A 23,346-nucleotide genomic window follows, 5' to 3' on the forward strand; every position below is an offset into this window, starting at 1 on the left:
TCGGTTGGCGAGAGGTCAGGTGAATATGGAGGATGAGGCAAAACTTCGTAGCCCAATTCGTTCAACTTCCCAAGTGCTGGTTGTGCAATGTGCGGTTGGGCACTGTCGTGGAGAAGAATTGGGCCCTTTCTGTTGACCAATGCCAGCGGCAGGCGTTGCAGTTTTTGGTGCAGCTCATCAATTTATTGAGCATACTTCTCAGATATAAGGGTTTCGCCAGGATTCGGAAAGTTGTAGTGGATCAGACCAGCAGCAGACCACCAAACAGTGACCATGACCTTATTCTGGTGCAAGTCTGGCTTTGGGAAATGCTTTGGAGCTTCCTGGTCCAACCACTGAGCTGGCTGTCACCGGCTGTCATATAAAATCCACTTTTTGTGGCACATCACAATCCGATTGAGAAATGGTTCACTGTTGTTGCACAGAATAAGAGACGATGACACTTCAAAACGACAATTTTTTTGTTTTTCGCTTAGTTCACGAGGCACCCACTTACCAAGCTTTTTCACCTTTCCAATTTGCTTCAAATGCTGAACGACTGTAGAATGGTCAATGTTGAGTTCTTCGGCAACTTCAGGTGTAGTTATAAGAGGATCAGATTCGATGATTGCTCTCAATCGGTCACTGTCAACTTCTGAGGGCTGGCCACTATGCTCCTTATCTTCAAGGTTCTCCTCTCCTTTGTGAAACTTCTTGAACCACACTGCACTGTGTGTTCATTAGCAGTTCCTGGGCCAAATGTGTTGTTGATGTTGTGAGTTGTCTCCGCTGCTTTATGACCCATTTTGAACTTGAATAAGAAAATTGCTTGAATTTGCTTTTTGTCTAACATCATTTCCATAGTCTAAAATAAATATAAAACAAACAGCAATGTCATTAGCAAAAAAAAAGAAATGCACATTAAAATGATGTATAACATAACCACATTTATTTAAAAATGTATTCCAATATCAAATGACAAATTCCAACAGTGCAAAACCACAATTACTTTTGTACCGACCAGCAGTTCCCCAACCTTTTTGGCACCAGGGACTGGTTTTGTGGAAGACAATTTTTCCATGGACTGGGGGTTGGGGGAGATGGTTTTAGGATGAAACTCTTCCATCTCAGATCATCAGGCATTAGATTCTCTTAAGGAGCACACAACCTAGATCCCTCAAATGCCCAGTTCACAATAGGGATCACGCTCCTATCAGAATCTAATGCGCTGCTGCTGCTGATCTGATAGGAGGTGGAGCTCAGGCAGTAATGCTTGCTTGCCTGTCACTCACCACCTCCTGCTGTGTAGCCCAGTTCCTAACAGGCCACAGACTGGTACTGGTCCATGGCCCAGGGGTTGGGGACCTCTGGTATAAATGATGATTAAGACTTGATCCCTGTTTTCAAGGCCTTTATCTAATAAACAAGATATGAACAGACATATGATACAAGACAGAATGTGGTAAGTGACATCAAAAAGGTAATAAAGCTATATGGGAATAGAGAGGATTTAAAGACTATTTCGGATCCAAAAAGGGTTATTAGGGAATGTCACATTTGAGTCTTGCAGGATGGGTAAAATGATGGGGTCAAAGTAAGGGTGAAGAATTTCTACTTGCAGTTGAAGCTGGAAAGTGCAAGACATGCTTGGAGAGCTTAGCTGACCAGTTTGGTTGAGGATATGATATGAGTGAGGAGCAAGGTCTTTGGTTTACAGAAGACCCTGGACACCATGCCACAAAGTTTAGACATTACTCTTAACACTTTGGTGACAGTGACTGGAAATTTTCAAGCAGGTGTCATAATCAAAGCTTCGTTCTAGGATAACATATGGCATCACTGGAAAATAAGAGTTGAGGATGGAGACTTTAGATTGAGGCAGAGGAATCTGTAGGAGGTTATTGCTGTAATCTAGGCCAGAGCTAATGAGGGTGTAAACTAGACTGGTAGCAGGAGAAAGTTTCAGATAATAGAAGCTGTGCTACAAGTGATGAATGGTCAAGTGAAATGTGCAGGTAATTACGACGGAAGGTCAGATTCTGTAAGCTTGGGTATTCAAGGAGTTTCAGAAAGCAGGTAGCAATAATGAGTACAAGAAGGTGGGTGTAATGACTTGAAGGAATGATCAGAAGTAAGAAAAGTATAATGTACAAGTGCTTCTAGAGATGGTAATAAAGGTATTTCACTGGAATGGAGCATATATATTGAGAGCAACAGGAGTCAACACTAGGAGTTAGCTGTGGAAGGCCTAGTTAAGAAGCTCTGGGCTGGGCGCAGTGGCTCACACCTGTAATCTCAGCACTTTGGGAGGCTGAGGTGGGTGGATCACCTGAGGTCAGGAGTTTGAGACCAGCCTGGCCCACATGGTCAAACTCTGTTTCTACTAAAAATACAAAAATTAGCTGGGTGTGGTGGTGCATGCCTGTAATCCCAGCTACTCAGGAGGCTGAGGCAGGAGAATCGCTTGAACCCAGGAGGCGGAGGTTGCAGTAGGCCAAGATCATGCCATTGCCCTCCAGCCTGGGCGACAGAAAAAAACTGTCTCCAAAAAAAAAAAAAAAAGCTTTGGCTTTATTTTCTAGGCAGTGGGAAACTTATGATCGATTTTTCAGTAGCCTAGTAACATGATGAAGGCATGTTATTTATAGCACTTACATGACATATGTACTACCTCGTATTAAAGGTATGTTCCTGGACACAAGATTAGAGGATTAAAGTTTGTCAGAGGATACTCAGTGAATTCTTATTGAGTTGACTGAATTGTCAAAAAAGAATTATTCTATCATGTGAATAATAACCTTCTATCAATATACTTGAACTCTGAATAATGGATTTTCTCAAAATGGGACTTCTTCAGTTGGAGCTGGCTCATACTGGCTTGTGAGGTCTTACTGGTAAAATTTCACGTGTTTTGTGAGGCAGATGATCTCAAGTTGGTAACCATTTGCAAGTATTTACATCAAGGAAATTGGCAAATGTAATAAATCAAAGTTTATTTTCAGGAGGACTGGTTACTAGTCATTTACCAGGACATCACTGCCAGTCTCCCTCCTATCCCTCACCCCCACCATCCAACTATCACTTCAAGTTTTTTGACAGCAGAAACTGAGTCTTATTATTCTTGTATGCTCAATACAGTATTATACAGTATTAGGATACTGTGATAAAATATGCTCTTAAAATTTTCTCCAGACCATTTAACAAACAAAAACCATTCGGAAGAAAATGTCACAAATAAACATCTAGACCTGGGGTTGGCAAACTATCTTCTGTAGGCCAAATCAGATCCTATGTCTGTTTTTGTTTTGCAAGTAGAGTTTTTAGTAAACACAGCTATGATTATTCATGTATGTATTGTCTATGGTTACTCTGTGATACAACGGCATAGCTTAGTGTTTTAGACTGAGATTTTGTGGCTCACAACGCCTAAAATATTAGGTTGATGCATAAATAATTGCGGTTTTTGCAAATTTTTTTTTGGCACCAACCTAATATTTACTATCTAGCCCTCCCAGAAAGTTCACTAATCTCTGATTTACACCATAGTCCCCCTACCTCCGATTCTCATACAGGTCAGGATTATATCTAAAAAGTGCCATAACAATGAATAACTATATGGTATCTTCTTACAGGTAAATCTTATTACCTTATAGTTTCACACACATCAAACATTTTTAGACAATAATGTAGACACAGAAAATTGCAAAGTCCATAAATGCAGGGAGACAGACAGACAGACACAGACACACACATGGTATTTGTTGGAGAATCAAGGGAAAAACCCTATCTCTAAATGGTAGGGAGTGAAGTCTTCCTGGGGCATGTGATACAGGATGAGTAGAGGTTAGACAGGTGAAGGCAAGGGGAAAGTCATTCTAGGTAGAGGAAGACGGCCTAGGCAAAGCATGCAGGTAAGACATAGCATGACAGGGAAAAACAGGTAATGAGGAGATAATGAAGTTGAGGAGAAATTTTATTTAGACATATGGAAGAAATTCCAAATGATTGGTTGTCCAGTTGTGGCACTTTCTAGCTTTAGAAGCAGTGATTACCTCACACCTGGACATAACCAAGTAGTCATCCTTCATTAAGCAGAAGGCCTTGTTATTGAGCCACGCTGTCAGAAATTTAGGTGATATCAAATGATGTCTGTACTGAAATCGATACCCTCAGAATTCTGTCAGACCCAGATTCCATAGCGCTCTGCTAAAAAGTCGTGTTTATGTAACAGTATTTATTCTCAGAACAGGGTTGGACGGCTTAGGAGCAGAAACGCAGAATGTATCTTCGCGGATTTGGGTCACAGTGGGCTGTCAGGATTTAAATTGTGCATTGATTAATAATGGGCTGGTTTGTACATTCCTTGCAAGTCATCTTTAAAAGCAAATGACGTCATTTCAAATTAGGATTCTCAGAGATAATTTCTCTCTGTATTACACTGAAAATAATTTTGGAACTATCCTTAATGCCACTTAAAGCCTGAAACTGACCAGTAACTTAATTTGATAGAATATAAAGTGAACACCTCAACTATATTAAATTGTCCCATTTGGGTGGATACTCCTCGGGCACCCTGTTCCGCCCTACACACAGATAATCTGGGGGCGCTCGCGCACAGCTGTCATCGTAGCAGCAGAGGCCACTGTCAATACAGGTCGCCTGACTGATCGTCTGACCAAACCGGGCTAACCCGAGGGCAGTAAATAAGCTCTGGCCATGAAGCAATGACTCCGCAGGATTGCGCAGGGCAGTCACGGGCGTTTACTCCATTTTCTGTTCGTTGTGCTGAGGATCTTTCCGCCATTAACTTACCCCAACTCCCCCGCATAGGGCAATACGACCCCTTCAAAATATCAAACGCTAAGCATATTAAAATAACAACAAAATACCTCGCCGCTATTTTATCACCAGACCCTCCTCCCAGCGGAGAACGCAGAGTAGACAGAGAGGCAAGGGAGGGAAAGGCGATTGTGACAGCGCGGAGGAGTGAGCACGGCCCAGCCGGGCATGAGGTAAGGTGGGGAGACTACCTGGACAGCGAGCGCGCAGGCGCATCTGCGGCCGCAGGGCCCACTGGTCCCTTTCTAGTAATTTCGCTAACCGTGACGTCATCTCGGTGCGCCCTTACAGCGCTTAACTGGAAACTGCGATTTAGTTTTTGGTGAAAAGAGTGGAAAAAAACCATGAACTGACCTACCCCACCCCATTTTGCTTTTAGTCCTTCATACTGGCTTCGCCTGCACTTTGGGCAATGGAGCGGGAAAGGAAAACGCACGTAGGCTGAGCTCAAAGCGGCGCCAGCCGGGGATGACTCGGCGACGCCGCCAGGCGCGCTACCCGGAGTGCTCCGCGCGGCGCCGGCGAAGGGACGTGGGGGAAGGGGCAGGGAGGAGGAAGCGGTGGCTGCGGCGGATGTCGGTGTGAGCGAGCGGCGCCTGAACACACGGCGGCTGCTGAGCGCCTGACCCGGGCCTGCGCCAGAGCCTGCACCGAGCTCCGGGGCCCCACACCCGCTAGGGTGGCCCTGCGCCCGTTGCTACTGAGGCGGCGTGCTCTGCATTCTTCGCTGTCCAGGCCTGCCGGCTCTGGTGTCTGCTGGCTCCTCCTTGCTCGCCTGCTCCCTCCTGCTTGCCTGAGTCACCGCCGCCGCCGCCGCCGCCACAGCCATGGCCGAGAGTGGTGAAAGCGGCGGTCCTCCGGGCTCCCAGGATAGCGCCGCAGGAGCCGAAGGTGCTGGCGCCCCCGCGGCCGCTGCCTCCGCGGAGCCCAAAATCATGAAAGTCACCGTGAAGACCCCGAAGGAAAAGGAGGAATTCGCCGTGCCCGAGAATAGCTCCGTCCAGCAGGTGAGGCCGCCTGGGGCGCGGGCCGGGATGGGGGTGGCGGCAGAACCTCCGCCCGCCGCCCCAGGAGACCTTTTGGAAGGGCCTGAGAGAGGGGTCGTCCTCCCAGGTGCCCTCGGCCATTCTCCCGGGCGTCGTCCCAAATTAGATCACACCCAAGTTCGTGGGTTTGCGCCTTGGGACACCGCAATGGTTTGTGGCGTGGCGGCGCGGCCTGTTTGTGGGACGGGCCGATGCCGCTTTTCTCGGAGCCTGCCTTCTCTGGTATCCGCCGACCCTCAGCCTCCTCCCCCTGTTCCCCGCCCTCCGTCGCCTCCCCTCCAACTCCTCACAAAGGAAAGGGACCCACTGCCAGGCTCTGGGCGGGGTGGAGGCTGGGCGGGGGCGAGGGTTCGCTTTAACTCAGGCTGCGGTTTTGTTTCATGAATTAAAAAAGGGGGTGGGTGGGATCCTCGTTGTTTTACGTGCCTGCTTGTTAAGGTAGGTTTGGGGGTGAGGTGCACGTGTGTATTTAGTTCTGCATTTTAACTCCTGAAATCTTTCTCACCTTGCAACCTTTAAAAAAAAATTATGACGTAGAAACTGTTTTTAGCTCCATCTTAAGTAATAGTAATAGTACTAGGTTTAAGGAGAAAAGTGAATGACTTTCATTGATGACTTGCTCTTTCCCTTTTAGTATGTTTATCATCTCTTAGATGCCAATCATTGGGTAGGTTTTTGTTTGATTTTAGAGGGGCGATAGCGATGTTGATATTAGCGGTTGCAATCAAATAAAAGAAAATTGGAGTTAATGCAGAATATTAAACTTGGTTCAGGAATACAAATCTTGCAGTTAATTAAGATTCTTGGTGGAATTTAACAAATAATTTTAGTGTATTGTTGAATACGTCGTATTTTCCATAATTACTGACAATCTCTGAAGATCGCAAACAACGTGAACAGTTTGTGACAGGAAACAACAGTTCCTGAAACGTACCTATCAGTTTCCCCAGGGACAGTAGGTGATTGGGGTATTGGTTTAGCGAGTTCCAAAGGTAGTGTTGTTTGTGAGGCAGTGAGGTGTGAAACATCAAATGAGAGAAACTTTTACCACCAACGGAATTATCACTTTTTTTTTGTCTCCCAGTGCTTGTAAAAATTTTCCTTACCATTTTTGTATTTTCAAGCATGCGGAAAGTTGAAAGAATTGGGCAGTGGATACACATATGTCGATCATCTACAATTAGCATTTTACGGCATTATAATCGATTATCAAGTTCATTTAATTTTGGGGAGCAATTCACAGTAAGTTGCACGTATCAGTAGATGACACCAGTACGTGTCACTTCAGCATTGTGAACTTATTTGCCTAAATTCAACTTCATTTTTTACGTTTTTTGACGTAATTTTGGCAGCACTGAAATGCATATGGTTGCCATTCCGTGAGTTTTCACAAATGCTTACACCTGTGTAGCCCAAGCTCTTATCAAGATATAGAACATTATAATTGACTAGAAAGTTTTTTTTGCCTTTTCCCAGTCATTTCAGTCCCTCGGCCTTTCCATCAACCACCCACATTTTTTTTTTTAATGCCATAAGTTAGAGTTGCCTGTTTTAGAACTTAACATTAAGTGGGATCCCATAGAGTCTATAGTACTGTGTGTATTTTTCTGGCTAAGGCTTTTTTTTCCCACTCCGCATAATGTTTTTGAGTTTCGTTTTTGTTGCGTGTATCAGTAGATCCTTTTTATTGGTGTGTGGTTTTCCACTGTATGTATATACCATAATTAATCTATTCACTGTTGAAGGTCACCTGGGCTGTTTCCAGTTAGTTACTATGAACAGTCTTACACAAGTCTTTTTGTGGTCTTACTCTTTTATCTTTCATGGTTATATACTTAGACTTGGTTTGAGTAGGTCATAGGGCAATTGTATGTTTCAGTTTTGTGAGAAACTATGTTTTAAAAAATGCTTCTGGGCCGGGTGCGATGGCTCACACCTGTAATCCCAGCACTTTGTGAGGCCGAGGCGGGTGGATCGCCTGAGGTTTGAGACCAGCCTGGCCAACGTGGTGAAACCCCGTCTCTACTGAAAATACAAAAATTAGCTGGGTGTGGTGGCAGGTGCCTGTAATCCCAGCTACTGGGGAGGCTGAGGCAGGAGAATCATGGCTTGAACCTGGGAGAGGGAGGTTACAGTGAGCCAAGATTGCGCCATTGCAGTCCAGCCTGGGCAACAAGAGCGAAACTCCGTCTCAAAAAAAAAAAAAAAAAAAAGTAGTGCTGGCTTCAGCAGCACATATACTGAAAAATGCTTGTTATCATTTTACCATCCCACCAACGAAGATACATGGGAGTTCCTGTTGCTCCATATCCCTGCTAACATTTCGATATTGTCAGTCTCTGTAATTTTAGCTATTTTAGTGGGTGTGTAGCCATATTAAGTTTTAAAGCTCTCGGGTCTCTTTTCTAGGATTCCTAATTCATGCCTCCACCATCCTGGGTGCTTTCAGCATTTTACTGCAAAAGATTAGAAATAGTATTTTATAAATAGAAAAATTCCTTTCAGTCAATATATGGTGTTATAGCTATGAGGATGTTTTTGCTTTTTTTGTGATGTTAAAATTAAAATTATAAATTCTGTGAACGCTTTTATTTTACTCTGCTGTAACCAAAGTGAGTTTTTTTTTTTTTTTTTTTTTTTTGAGATGGAGTCTCTGTCACCCCCCAGGCTGGAGTGCAATGGCATGGTGTCGGCTCACTGCAACCTCCGCTTCCCGGGTTCAAGGATTCTCCCGCCTCAGCTTCCCTAGTAGCTGGGACTACAGGCAGGTGCCACACCACACCTGGCTAATTTTTGTATTTGTAGTAGAGACAGGGTTTCACCATGTTGGCCAGGCTGGTCTTGAACTCCTGATCTCGTGATCCGCCTGCCTCGGCCTCCCAAAGTGCTGGGATTACAGGCGTGAACCACAGGGTACCTGGCCCAGTACGAATTGTTAATAGATAAAATTAAAGTCTTCTCTGAAGTAGCCTTTTCTGATGGCAGTTAATTTTTAGATTCTTGATCATTGTTTTATGTTGAAGCAGAAAATGTGATAAAAATTGACGCTTACCACCACACCAGAGAACCTGAAGACAAGTTGGGCTTGTATATGCAAGGGAAACAGATACAGGAAAATGTGGAAAAAAAAGAAAAGCAGTTTTCAAATGACTTATTTGTAAAATCTACTTGAAGCACAAAAGATATGCCATTTTATAATTTAAAAATTTTAAAGGGTTTGATTGAAACTGTTTGTTACAAATGAAAATTTGTCATTAAAAAATACTTAATGACATTAAAATTACACTGAAAATGTCCAGTTAGAAATTGGGAAATATTTAGTCTTTAAAATTTGTACCTAATTTTGGAGGGTCAGAGGGTAAGCTGAAGACCTCCAGAGGATAATACTGAAGGCTTATGCTCTGTATCAGGCAAATTCCGTTTTCTATAAGTTAAAATTTCTTTCAATAAGTATTTCTATGTAATGTAGATTCCTTAACACATTATACCAAAATGCTGTTTATATGAATATGTTGTAATAATTGATTAGATGAAATTACGTTAAACTTCTTGGGTAAATTGTAAGGTGGTCATTTATTTTCCTGTTTTTCCGTTGGTTTCTGGTCGTGAGTACCGACAGGCAGAAACAGGTTGCCTTAATTTTTTACAGTGCTATATACATTTGGTATTTAATAATGTTACTTGTTCAAGGTTACTAATAAAGCTTAAGCTTTTTTCCAATTTAGAGTGAAATTTATTATTCATGGAGCACTCAGAATCAAGTGAGTAACGTAAATTTTTACTTACAGGTAGCTGGAATAGGTAGTGAGAATATAAACTGCACTGTGTATATTCCAAGGTGCTGCCATTAATAGAGATTTTTGTAATACAGGCTGAGTATCCATTATGGGAAATGCTTGGTATCAGAAGTGTTTGGGATTTTGGATTTTCTTTTTTTTTTTTTGGGATTTTGGAATATTTGTATATACATAATGAGATATCTTGGGGATGGCACCTAAATATAAACATGAAATTCAGTTATATTTCATGTACATTTTATGCACAGAGTCTAAAGGTAATTTTATACAATATTTTAAATAATTTTGTGAGTGAAACAAACTGTATACATTGAACCATAAGAAAGCAAAGGCGTTACATACGGGATTTTTCCAAGTGTGGTATCATGGTGTTAAAAAATTTCAGATTTTGGAGCATTTCAGATTTCATATTTTTGGATTGGGGATGCTCAACCTGTATGTAATTAAATAGATACAAAAGCATAAATGTGTAGTGGCACAAAGTCCCCGTGTATGATATTTTTTTTTTTTGTTAATTATTCATCATCAACTATTGAAAAGAGCTTTGAGGATTTCCAAACATCCATGAGCAAGATAACATCTAGAAGAATGGAGAGTTATATATGTGAGACATTAGTGCAGATAATAGAGGGGAGTTTCTGTATAACTTCTAATTAGCTTATTTTGGGATTTCATAGACTGTTAGGTTATGTGTAAAATTTTGAAATACATTTACTTGAAATGTTCAGGCAGTATATACTCTGGTTTTAGAAAGTGCCTTCTGTCAGTGCAAACTTCTGAGAAAATATTAATATACTTAGACATAATTTAAATGTATTGAGTCAAATTGAGCCTTTCTTTGATAAGGGAAATTGCCTTAGGGTCATCATCACACACATCATTTAACATTATACTGTATAGTGTGGATCTAGAACTATACTGTCCACTTTGATACCATCACCCACATGTGGTTAAGTACTTAAAATGTGGTTGGACTGAAGTGAGATGTGTTAAGTGTAAAATTTACACCAGATTTTGAAAATTTGGTATGAACAAAATAACTTAAATATCTTAATAGTTTTGATATATTCTGTGTTGAAATAGTATTTTGCAGATCATGAGTTAAGTAAAATAGCAAAATTAATTTGACCTTTTATTAAAAACTTTTTTTCAGTATGGCTGCTTAAAATTTTTAAATTACTTGTGGCTTATATATATTTCTGCTGGACAACATCTTATCCAGAAGGTTGGATTGAATCAGTATAGTAAGATATCTGAGAAAAAAAATGTCTATGAGATGACTGTTTTCTTATTTGCTTTATTCTAATACTGGACAGCTGAAAAACTCGTTATTTAATGATTCTGATTAACAGAGATTGCTTAGCTTTTTTTTAAGAAACAGCATAATTGAAGTATAATTTGCCTATCATACAGTTCACCATTTTAAAGTCTGTAATTGATGTAATACATTCACTGGGTCGTGTAGTCAATTTTGGAACGTTTAGAACCCTCAAAAAGAAACGCTGTACCCTTTAGCAGTTGCCCTTCGTTTCTCCCTGGGCCCCCCAGCCTTAGGCAACTACTGATCTATTTTTTGTCTATAGATTTGCTTGTTCTGGACATTTGTTGTAAGTGGAATCATGTGGTCTTTTGTGATTGGCTTTCACTTAGCATAATGTTTTCAAGGTTCATCCCTGTTGAAGCATGTGCCGGTACTTCCTTCCTTTTTATTGCCGAATAACATTCCATCGTGTTGCCAACAGCATTCCACATTTTATTTTTCTGTCACGTGGTGGACATTGGGTTGTTTCTACTTTCTGGCTATTATGACTAATGCCTCTGAATACTCATGTATAAGTTTTTGTGGGGACATACGTTTTCATTTTTCTTGGGTGTAGATCTTGGAGTGGAAATTGCTGGGTCAAAGCTCTATGTTGAACTTTATGAGGAGCTGCCAAATTGTTTTCCAAGGTGTCTGTACCATTTTACATTTCCACTAGCAATGCATGAGGATTCCGATAACCACATTCTCAGTAGCATTTATTACTGTCTTTGTGATTATAGCCATCTTACTGGCTGTGAAATGATATCTTACTGTGATTATTTTGCTTTTTATTTTCATTATTATTTTTGCTGGGGGCATTCTGAGGAAAACTGGAAAGCCTGCTAGATAAATTTGCTTTTTATTATTTGAGCAGTAGTTCTCAGTGTGGTTTGGGGGGTCCCCATACCCTGTTAAGGGGACCATGAGATGAAACTATTTTCATAGTAATTCTGAGATGTTATTTTTATTTTTCAGTCTAATTTTCTCGAAACTGGGCAGTGCACTTGGCTAGAGTCTTTAAGGTGTGGGGTATGACAACAGATATGAAAATCCAGCGGTCTTCTATTATAAGACTAAAGTGATTTCCAAAAATTTAAAATAATGCCACTCTTATCACTGAGAAAGTAGTTATTTTTCATAAGGATGTTATTTTTATCAATATATAATGTATTATTTTTAAATGAATTTATTTTTAAAGATTATTCAGTTTTAATTTCTAATATTATAAATATCAACAGCTATAACCTAAATAAACAAAACTCTTTGGAGTTCTGAAGTTGTAAAATGGTGTCCTGAGAGCAAAAACTTCTGTGTGTTTAATAGATTACATACTTAAAATATCGGGTAGTGGCTCCACTAAGTTGCCATTACCTCTTGCCTAGAAACTGCAGTAGCCTACTGGTCAGTTGCCTGACTTTTCTATAACTCTCTCACCAGCCATTCCAAGAGTGATCTCTGAAAAATGTTAATCGGAGCAAGCCACCCTCTGTGTAAAGCTAATGGCTCCCTATTGGTCTTAGAATGTATAATGGAGTAGTGAGGCCCTTTGTAATACGGTTCCATGCCCTCTCCATTTTTTGCAGATGCCTTCTTTCTTTGCTTGCTTGGCTGACTACATTGACCTTCTAGTTCCCTGATCTGTTAATACTTTTTTTCCTGCCCGAGGACTTCTGTACAGTTTGTTCTTGCTACCTAGAATGCAAGAACACTCTGCTCATTCCTGTTCCATCTTTAAATCTTAATGCAAAGGTCAGTTTCTCCAGGTAGTATCTATTTCTGATTGTCGAGACTAGATTGGGATCCCCTGTTGGATTTCTCACAGTAGCCTGTTTTTAATAAGAATTCATCACAACTTAAAATTGTATATTTATGTGATTCCTTCTCTTTAGAGAGGGGCTGTGATTGTTCACCATTGTGTTACCAGAGCGTAGGGCTCAATAAATTGTTCACAGATGAATCTAGTCCATTATGTACAATAATACATATTCAGTAATAACTACTTATTGTTGAACCTTTACTGAGTATAGTATGTACATAATCTCGTAGCTCCCAGCCCTCTTGTGGAAGCTTCCTCTTAAGCTGTCCCCCCAGGTCACCACTCTCCAGGCACAACTCTTGACTGCTTCATGATGTTCACTCTTGCTTCTCTGCCTGGAAGAGGCAGAGACTCTTACTCTTCTAGAACCACCCTTCTTAGCTGGAGATTCTCATCTGAACCACAGAGCACAGAAAGTGATATGAATAGCTATCCATTTCTTTCAAGGATGGTTCATAATGAATATAATTTTAGATGTATAGGAGAGAAGTTAATTCATTACTAAGTGAGTGGTTCGCTGGTAAATGCTGGTTTATCAACCCGTTCTTCAGGAAAAACACTGATTTGTAGTGTTTGCTGGATTTCCATGATGTAAATATTCTCACTGGCAGATTTCAAGATACCGTTATTAAACTGGCTCACAACATTTATGAAAATTTAAGAGCCATTGCTTATAATGGGTGCTTTAGGGCAGGGGCCAGCAAACTGGTAGTCGAAATCTGCTGTGCCCATTTGCTTATGTGTTATCTATAGCTCCTTTCAGAATAGACCATGTGGCTGGTAGAGCCAAAAATATTTACTGTCTAGCCTGTAACAGAAAGTTTGCTTACCCTGGTATTAGGGCTTCCTGTTACTCATATCTCGTTCATCAAAACACTTCTCATTGGAAATTTTTACCATGACTTATTTTTTATAGAAATACAGTGTGAGCAGGGCTCAGTGGTTCATGCTTGTAATCCTAACACTTTGCGGGGCCAAGGTGGCAGGATTGCTTGAGCACCATGGCTCAGTGATCATGGCTCACTGCAGTCCCCACCTCCTGGAATTCGAGACCAGCCTGTCTACAAAAAAATAAAAATTTAGCTAGGTGTGGTGGCACACACCTGTAGTCCCAGCTAGTCCAGCAAGGTTGAGCCCAGGAGTTTGGAGGTTACAGTGAGCTATGATTGCACTGCTGCATTCCAGCTGTGGTGACAGAATGAGACTTGGTCTCTTAAAAACAAAAAACAGTATGAGCCACGTATGTAATTTTCCTATTAGCCACTTTAATGAAAAGGAAGGACTGAAGTTAATTTTTCGATAGTGGTGACTCACATAACAAAATTTATCATGTTAACCATTTTTAAGGGTTCACTTCAGTGACATTAAGTACATTCACATTGTTGTACAATCGTTACCACCATCCCTTTCCAGAACTCATCTTGCAAAACTGAAACCCCGTACTGTTTAAACAATAACTCCCCACTTTCCCCATTCCCCCACTGCTAGCAACCACCATTCTTCTTTCTGTCTCTGAATTTGACTACTCTAGGTATTTCATATAAGTGGAATAAGACAGTGTTTGGCCTTTTGTGATTAACTTATTTCTCTTAGTATGATGTCCACAAGGTTCATTTATGTTGTAGCATGTGTCAGAATTTACTTTTTTTTTTTTTTTTTGAGACAGGTCTCACTTTGTCATCCAGGCTGGAGTGCAGTGGCACAATCATGGCTCGCTGCAGCCTCCACCTCCTGAAGTTCAAGTGATCCTCCTGCCTTAGCCCCCCAAGTAGCTGGGACTGCAAGCTCACATCACCATGCTTGGCTACTTTGTATTTTTTTGTAGAGACAGGGTTTCACCATGTTGCCCAGGTTGGTCTCAAACTCCTGAGCTCAAGCAATCTGCCCCCTTGGTCTCCCAAAGTGCTAGGATTATACAGGTGTGAGCCACCGCACCCAGCCAGAATTTACTGTGTACGACTGAATAATATTCCATTATATGTATGTACCATATTTTAAAAATCCATTGATTTGTTGCTGGTTGCTTGGGTTGCTTCCACCTTTTGGCTATTGTAATTTTAATATGTTTATTTAACCCAATATGTCTAAAATATTTTAAGGTGCAATTGATATAAAGACTATAAAATGTCTTGCGTTTTGAAATACTAAGTCTTTGAAATATATTTTGTAATTTACACTTAGGCATATCTCACTTTAAAGTAGCCACATTTCAAGTGCTTAATAGCCATATATGTAGCTAGTGACTACTGAATTAGCACAGCTAATAAAGCTTTCAGGATGTGCTTCCACCTACCTTTTCTCCTGTTTTCGTTGCGTTTCAGCCAGTTTGTATTGTCTCTTCCCCTACCCTCAAATATCACTGGCTCTTTCTTCCCCTTTTTGAACCTTTGCAAATGCTCCTAATGACAATGACATAATGGCCAATATTTATTGCAGGCATGATTTATAAGGCATGATGCATCATATTTTTTTAAAATGTCACACAACTTTATGCTGAAAGCACTATTATTATCCTTTTTTAAAAAATGAATATGCTGGCCAGGCATGGTGGCTCATGCCGCTAATCCCAGCACTCTGGGAGGCCAAGGTGGGGGGATCACATGAGGTCAGGAGTTTGAGACCAGCATGACCAACATGGATAAACTCCGTCTCTACTAAAAATACGAGATTAGCCAGGCGTGGTGGTGCATGCCTGTAATCCCAGCTACTTGGAAGGCTGAGGTGGAGGTTGCAGTGAGCCGAGATCATGCCATCGCACTCCAGCCTGTGGGATAAGAGTGAGACTTCGTCTCAAAAAAAAAAAAAAAAGGTACAAAAAATAGCCGGGTGTGGTGGTGCACGCCTGTGGTCCCAGCTACTCGGGAAGCTGAGGTGGGAGAATTGCTTGAATCTGTGAGGCAGAGGTTGCAGCTAGCCGAGGTCTTGCCACTGCAGTCCAGCCTTGGCGACAGAGGGAAACTGTCTTTTTTTTTTTTTTTTTTTTTTTTTTTTTTGAGACTGTGTCTTGCACCGTTGCCCCGGCTGGAGTGCAGTGGTGCAATCTCAGCTCACTGCAACCTCTGCCTCCTGGGTTCACGCGATTCTTTTGCCTCAGCCTCCTGAGTAGATGGGATTACAGGTGCACACCACCACACCCAGCTAATTTTTTGTAGTTTTAGTAGAGACGGTATTTCATTATGTTGGCCAGACTGGTCTCGAACTCCTGACCTCATTATTCGCCCGCCTTTGCCTCCCAAAAGTGCTAGAATTACAGGCGTGAGCCACCGCACCTGGCCTAACTCTGTCTTTAAAAAAAAAAAAAAAAAGATACTGAGACTCATAATAATAATGTGATCAAATTCATACACATATTAAGTAGTAGACTCTAGATTCAAACCCAGTACAAACTTGGGAGGCCTCACCGATCCACTGCCCCAAACTGCCTTGACTTTCCTTTGACTGGCTTTTCAGTCTTTAGAAGTTGATTGAAGAGCTAGGTATGGTGGTGCAAGCCTGTAGTCCCAGCTACTTGGGAGGCTGAGGTGGGAGAATTACTTGAGCCCAGGAGTTCCACGCCAGCCTGGGCAACATAGCAATACTCTGTATCTTTTTTTTTTTGTTTGTTTTGAGACGGAGTCTCGCTCTGTCACCCAGGCTGGAGTGCAGTGGCGCGATCTCCGCTCACTGCAACCTCCGCCTCCCGGGTTCACGCCATTCTCCTGCCTCAGCCTCTCCGAGTAGCTGGGACTACAGGCGCCCGCCACCACGCCTGGCTAATTTTTTGTATTTTTAGTAGAGACGGGGTTTCACCCTGGTCTCGATCTCCTGACCTCGTGATCCGCCCGCCTCGGCCTCCCAAAGTGCTGGGATTACAAGCGTGAGCCACTGCGCCCGGCCCTACTCTGTATCTTTTTTTAAAAAGTTTATTTAAATGTTAGTTCATCAGAGGGTAATTGGACTCATCAGTCTATATCAGATCATTGATTGTAATCTCTGATACCATTTTGTGATTATATCGATTGTCTCCTTCACCCACCCCCCCCCCCCCCCCCCCCGCCCCCAAGTACTGTAAGAACTTCAGGGGCAGGGACTGTTTTGCTTACTTTCTAATCCCATGTTGCCTAGCATTGTGTCCTGGGCACACACTGAGTAGACAAGTATTTATTAAATGACCAAATAGTGTTTTAAATATTTATCTGCAATATTTTGTACCTAGTTGGGATTTTTTTTTTTTTTTCCTTTTTTAGACAGAGTCTTGTTCTATCACCCAACCTGAAGTGCAGTAGTGCAGTCACAGCTCACTGTGACCTTGACCTCCTGGGCTCAAGCGATTCTCCCACTTCAGCTTCTGGAGAAGCTGGGACTACAGGCGTGCATCACCGCGCCCAGCTATTTTTCGTACTTTTTTTTTGTTTTTTATTTTTTTGTTTGTTTTTATAGAGACAAGATTTTGCCGTGTTGCCCAGACGGAAAGAAAATAGTGGTATTAGGAATATTTTAACAATGTGATTTTGAAAAAATGTGTTTATTCTTAGTCAACTTAAATGTATGATGGCATTATTACAGTTACTTTCCTGTACCAGCAGCTGCTACTACAAAAAAGATAAGAGAGGTGATAGATATATTAGCTTGATTTAATCACTCCACATTGTTTACATATATCAAGACATCATGTTGTACTTCATAAGTGTATACAATCATGATGGCAGGCGGATTATGAGGTCAAGAGTTGGAGACCATCCTGGCCAACATGGTGAAACCCTGTCTCTACTAAGAATACAAAAATTAGCTGGGTGTGGTGGTGTGCACCTGTAGTCCCAGCTACTCGAGAGGCTGAGGCAGGAGAATCGCTTGAACTCGGGAGGTGGAGGTTGCAGTGAGCTGAGATCGTGTGACTGCACTCTATCCTGGCAACAGAGTGAGACTCCGACTCAAAAAAAAAATTAATTTGAAAAGTGAAGTTAAACTATACAAATACCATTAAATTGAGATTAGGAGCTTTTTTTAGAGACTGAAGTTGATACTTAAATCTGCTGTTTGCAGAGACTATTGGATTAGCATACTTCACAGATTCCATTTATTAGGCATGAAAATATATGTGTGTATTTGCAAAATATTGTTGCTAGACCTGAGCTCTGTTTTTTCCAGGTAAATGTATACAACTGAGTTAGTTTGATGTCCTATAGATACGGCAACAGTCTGCCTGGTTTACTGGTTAAGCAGCTGCTTATACAGATGTCTAAAACTTGGGGGTAATTTTTTTTTTTTTTTTTTTTACTCTTTACAGCTCTCTCCAGTTTTCTTAAAGGATATAACTTTTACATTAAAAAAATACCTTATACATATTTTTACTTTAAAATTAAGAAATTCAAATGATGTTGAAAAGTGTAAAAAAGGGGACTGGGTGCGGTGCCTCACTTCGGGAGGCTGAGGCGGGCAGATCACAAGGTCAGGAGTTCAAGACCAGCCTGGCCAATATAGTGAAACCCCATCTGTACTAAAAAATAAAAAAATTAGCCAGTGTGGTGGGGCGCACCTGTAGTCCCAGCCACTCGGGAGGCTGAGGCAGGAGAATCACTTGAACCCGGGAGGTGGAGGTTGCAGTGAGCCAAGATGGCACACTGTACTCCAGCCTGGGCGACAGAGTGAGACTTAGTCTCAAAAAAAAGGTGGGGGGGCCCATTCAGGATAAAAGGTAAAGTTAACTTTTTTTTTTTTGGTGATTCTGTCCAGAAAGGTATTTATATGTTCACATATAATTTTTGACTTTTGTTAAGCAAATGGGGTCAACCACCCACAATTTTCTTTATCTTACTCTTTCTACTTGTATTACCTTGGTAGTCTTTCCATGTAGAACTAGCTCATTAGACTATTACTTATTATTTTTATGATTTATTGTTTTGGTTTGCTTATTACTATTTTGAGTAAGGAGAGCATGAACCTTAGAATTAGAGAAATCTGATGATGGGTAAGGAGCTTTAATCATCTCAGCCTCACTGGCTACATTTTTAACATACCGTGTAATACCTGCTTCAGTAGATTGTTTGGAGGATTTCGTGACATCGTATGCATAAAGCACCTGACTCAGAGTTTATATGATTTACTTATATTGGTTTCTTTCCCTGCAGCCTTTTGTTCACTGGTGAATTGAGTTTTAAGTTTTTGCAATAGAAGGAAGTATATCTATCCTAGCATGTGAATAGTGAAACATTTAGTTTGTTATTCTTGTCAGATTTAAATCAGAGAGAATCTAAAAAATAAATTTTCTAAACGATACACTAACATTTGTGGCTGTGTACAGTTTTATGAGAGTGCCTCTTTCTCATATGTGTTACATATTCAGTGTAGTTGTTTCTGATACTTGGCATCCTTGTATAAAGGGTTATGCAGTGTTTTAAATAAGACTACTAACTTTAAGGTTAAACATCAGACTCTTGGAGAGTGATAACTGACAGAACCATGTATATGGATGATTTATGGACATTTTTTCAAATATTATTAGCAATATTGAGTAAGGAGCTAATTCAAAAATAGACTCTTGAAGGATCTCTGCCTTAAAATACTGAAATAGCAAAGATTTGAATACAGTATTCAGATAACTATTTAGAGAATCCTTGCTAAATGCTGTTAATATGTGATTCTGCAGGAAATGAAATTGTGTATGTTTTATCTTCAGAGCTGAAGTAAATTTTACTTTTGGATAGGTTGATTCCCAAACCCCCGGATGTTTAATAGGTGAGATAGAGAATGGTTGTTTAAAAGCAAGTTTGGATGGTTGGATTTTGGAATGTTTGTAAAGGGTGACAATGTTGCTTTTAAAGTCAGATTAACTCCATTTTCAGAGTGTTTACAGTTAAGAGTTTATCCTTGCATAATTAGGTTAGCAATATTTGAATGTCTTAGTGAGTGAATTGTGCCCAGGAAATTTCCATATGTCTCTTAATTCTCCCATCAGCCCTGCAGAATAAATATCTCTATTTCTGATGAAGAAACCAAAGCTCAGAGACAGGTAACATCCTCCAGGTCACACAACTAATATGTAGCAAAACCAAGATTTGAATTCAGGCCTACATGTTTCAAAAATATTCTTTCCTAACCTTGATTCTCCTCTCTTTCCTCCATATGTGTGTCTTATTTTCTTCTCGAAAACAATCGAGAACAGGGAGTAAGCAAAGTCAGCCCTCAGCAGCTGAGATTGGCACCATAAAAGTTCATACACTAAATCTTGACACATTTTCATTTCAGGACAGCATTTCACATTCTTTGCGCACTCTATTTGATATGGTTTTCTAACTTCTCTTAATTATTTGCTGCTTCTTCCTCAGATTAAAAATAGAAAATTTAGGGGAGAAAGAAGGTGTGCTTTCAAGACAAGAACTTGACAGTCTGGTTAAAAAAAAATAAGAAAAAGAAAAAGGCAGATACAGGATACCTTGAGAGTCTGGAACAGTTATCACTATATTGCAGAACTGCAGTTGATATTCACACCAGTAACTCAGCATTATCAAAAGTTAAAATTACATTCAGTAGAATGGAAAACAATTTTGGTGCTCACACAGGGGTAACCTTCAGTTAGCTGGAGAATCCACTCATGTGTAACACCTGGCTTTTGGATGATGTTGAAAAAAATGAGGGGTTACTGAAAGTTGTTTTGTCTGTGCTGGGTTCATTTTGAAATCATTAAATTGCTTATTCAAGGTGCATTAGAATTTTGATTCTTATGGTTGTTGAGAAAGAGTTTAGTAATTCTCAGCTTTCAGTTCTCTGGCCTGTAGTTATTGTAGGTTATCAGTGCAAGACCAGAGTTGGATGTACATTCGTAGGAAATATGGATACTTTGAGGCCCATTCTATCATGTATCTTTCATTTTGAGTTAATAGTGACCACATAGGCTTAAGGATAAAAATAAGTTAATCTAGGTAATCTTTTTAATGGAAATTACAAAAATTCTTCCTTTATGGTTCTGGCTATTCCCTAGATGAAAATATTTATTAATTATTATTATTGTTATTATTATTATTTTTAAAACAAAGTTTTGCTCTTGTTGCCCAGGCTGGAGTGCAGTGGCATGATCTCAGCTCACCACAACCTCCACCTCCCGGGTTCAAGCGATTCTCCTGCCCCAGCCTCCCAAGTAGCTGGGATTACAGGCATGTGCCACCATGCCAGGATAATTTTGTATTTTTAGTAGAGACGGGGTTTCTCCATGTTGGTCAGGCGAGTCTCAAACTGCTGACCTCAGGTGATCCGCCTGCCTCGGCCTCCCAAAGTGCTGGGATTACAGATGTGAGCCACTGCGCCTGGCCGAAAATATTTTGTATAATTGTAGTAAGTTTTATTTTTGTGCAGAGAAATAGTGTCAGTGAGCTACCTCTGTCTAAACAGCTTTGAGATTTTCTAAGATGGCTAATTAAGTTTTTCTATATCAATACTATTTAGCTTCTGATTTTTGCTGTTGTATGATAAAAGTGTAGATTAAACAGACAAGGAAGTTACGTTCAAATGTTAGAGAGAAAATTTCTAGAAATTTTGAAGACAGTGTAATCTGAAAACTTTTTATTCTATAGGAAGCAGAATAGAAGTAAAAGATATTTGAAGTATGTGCAGAATTTTTAGCTGTAGAACAAATTCCATTTAGATAAAAACACTACATTATTTAACTTGATTTAATTTTCTAAGATATGGTTTATTTGGAAAAGTGTACCATATCTGGCACGGTACAATTAAACTTAAGATTCATTTACCTTTGTTTCAAATAGAATGGCAGACAGCTGAACTTACAAAGTTGCTTATCTCTTGGTTTTTGCTTGCTTGTTCCAAGTTTTGTGTATTTTTCACTCAGAACAAATCAATTTAACAGTAGCCTTCTACTTGGAAGTGGTTCTAATATCTAAATTAGGTGACATTGATGGTTTGAAATTTATAAGAACTGAATTATAAATGGTAGTCATATGCAGTTGTCTGTAGTTCCCTAGAACTGTACTGTATGCTATCACCATTTTTAACATGTTTCCAACTTTTAGCATGAACTGCCATAAATTCATACTTCAAGACTTAAGATACCCCTCCAGAACCAAGAGTCCCATGAGGTTGGAGGATCCCAGTATCTATGACATTAATTGTCAACAGCTCTGTAATTTTGCGAGTGAACATGATTTCTCACATGTCTGTCAGGACTTTGGTTTGGTTTCTTGAGGTTTTGTTGTAAGGAGTGAATGTGAAAATGTGTGTGTGGTGCCAGGTACAGCATAGCTGTATAATAATGATTAATGGAGGTAATTTTTGAATGTGTACTGTAGTGTCCTACTCTACTGCATCTAGTACATTGTAGAGAAGCCCTTAGTCTGTCCAGAAAGCCCTGATTATCCTTCAGATACTGATACTGACAACTCATGGTTAGGAGACTCCTGTCTTTAAATGTTACCAGAAGTTCAACTGAGCTATATTCATTGCTGTTCTATTAGATTTTGAGATTACAGCTGTTTTGGATATCAGGTTTTAATTGTCTCTGCCACATACAGTGTTAACGGATCATCTTGTTAGCCTTCGGTGATTACCTCTGTTGTCATTTTCATGTCTTATATCCAGTCTGGTCTGCTACCTAAAACTAAGTTCTCTTCATTCCATTTCCTTTCAGTTGACCTGCCCAAGATGAGGCATATATATATGTATTATATGTGTATATATATATATTTTATTTTATTTTATTTTTTATTTTTTTGAGATGAGTCCCTCTCTGTCACCCAGGCTGGAGTGCAGTGGCGCGATTTTGGTTCACTGCAACCTCTGCCTCCTGGGTTCAAGTGATTCTCGTGCCTTAGCCTCCCGAGTAGCTGGGATTACAGATGTGTGCCACGACACCCGGCTAATTTTTGTATTTTTAGCAGAGACGGGGTTTCGCCATGTTGGCCAGGCTAGTCTCGAATTCCTGACCTCAGGTGATCCACCCACCTTGGCCTCCCAAAGTGTTGGGATTACAAGCGTGAGCCACTGCACCCACTCCCAGTGAGACATATTTTAGCTTTGGGGAAGGGAATAATTTGAAATTGAAATACTCAGGAGAGCTGGCTGTGTTTCGACTTCTTGATGTTTCTGTTCTTTTTTTTTTGAGACAGGGTCTGGTTCTGTTGACCAAGCTGTTGACCAAGCTGGAGTGCAGTGGCACGATCATAGCTCACTGCAGCCTCCAACTCCTGGGCTCAAGCAGTCCTCCCATGTTGGCCTCCCAAAGTGCTGAGGTTACAGTCATGAACCACCACGCCCAGCCCCTGCTGCAGCTTAAAAGTTCACAGTCAACTTTTAAAACTATTTTTATTAAAGTACAGTATAGAAGAAAACATGTGTCATAAACGTACAGGTTCGTGTTTTAGCCTAAAGGTCGAGAAAGTACAACATGATACCAACTCCCAAGAAGTCACTTGCAAACTTAAAGTAACCACTATTCTCACTTTGGACACCATGGATTTTGTCCCCAACCCTTAAAAAAACAAAAAAAACTCATATAAATGAAATCATACAATTTATATTCATTTGTGATTGGCTTTTTCGCTCTGTGTTGAGGTATCCGTGATGATATGTGGCAGTAGT

General features: G+C 40.5%; 1 protein-coding gene across 2 annotated transcripts in view; it reads left to right on the forward strand.

Moving 5' to 3' along the window:
- Positions 1-5,074: 5,074 nt before the first annotated feature.
- UBQLN1 (ubiquilin 1) overlaps positions 5,075-23,346 on the forward strand; it is a 48,474-nt gene continuing 30,202 nt past the window's right edge. The window contains exon 1 of one of the 2 annotated variants that reach the window (XM_003267455.3): positions 5,075-5,825. In XM_003267455.3, the coding sequence (XP_003267503.1) occupies positions 5,646-5,825 (180 nt within the window). In that variant the 5' untranslated portion in view covers positions 5,075-5,645. The remainder of the gene's footprint in view (positions 5,826-23,346) is intronic. The other variant, XM_003267456.4, reaches the window with a different exon arrangement.

Source organism: Nomascus leucogenys, chromosome 1a (genome assembly GCF_006542625.1).
Source record: "Nomascus leucogenys isolate Asia chromosome 1a, Asia_NLE_v1, whole genome shotgun sequence".
Classification (NCBI taxonomy): Eukaryota; Metazoa; Chordata; class Mammalia; order Primates; family Hylobatidae; genus Nomascus; species Nomascus leucogenys.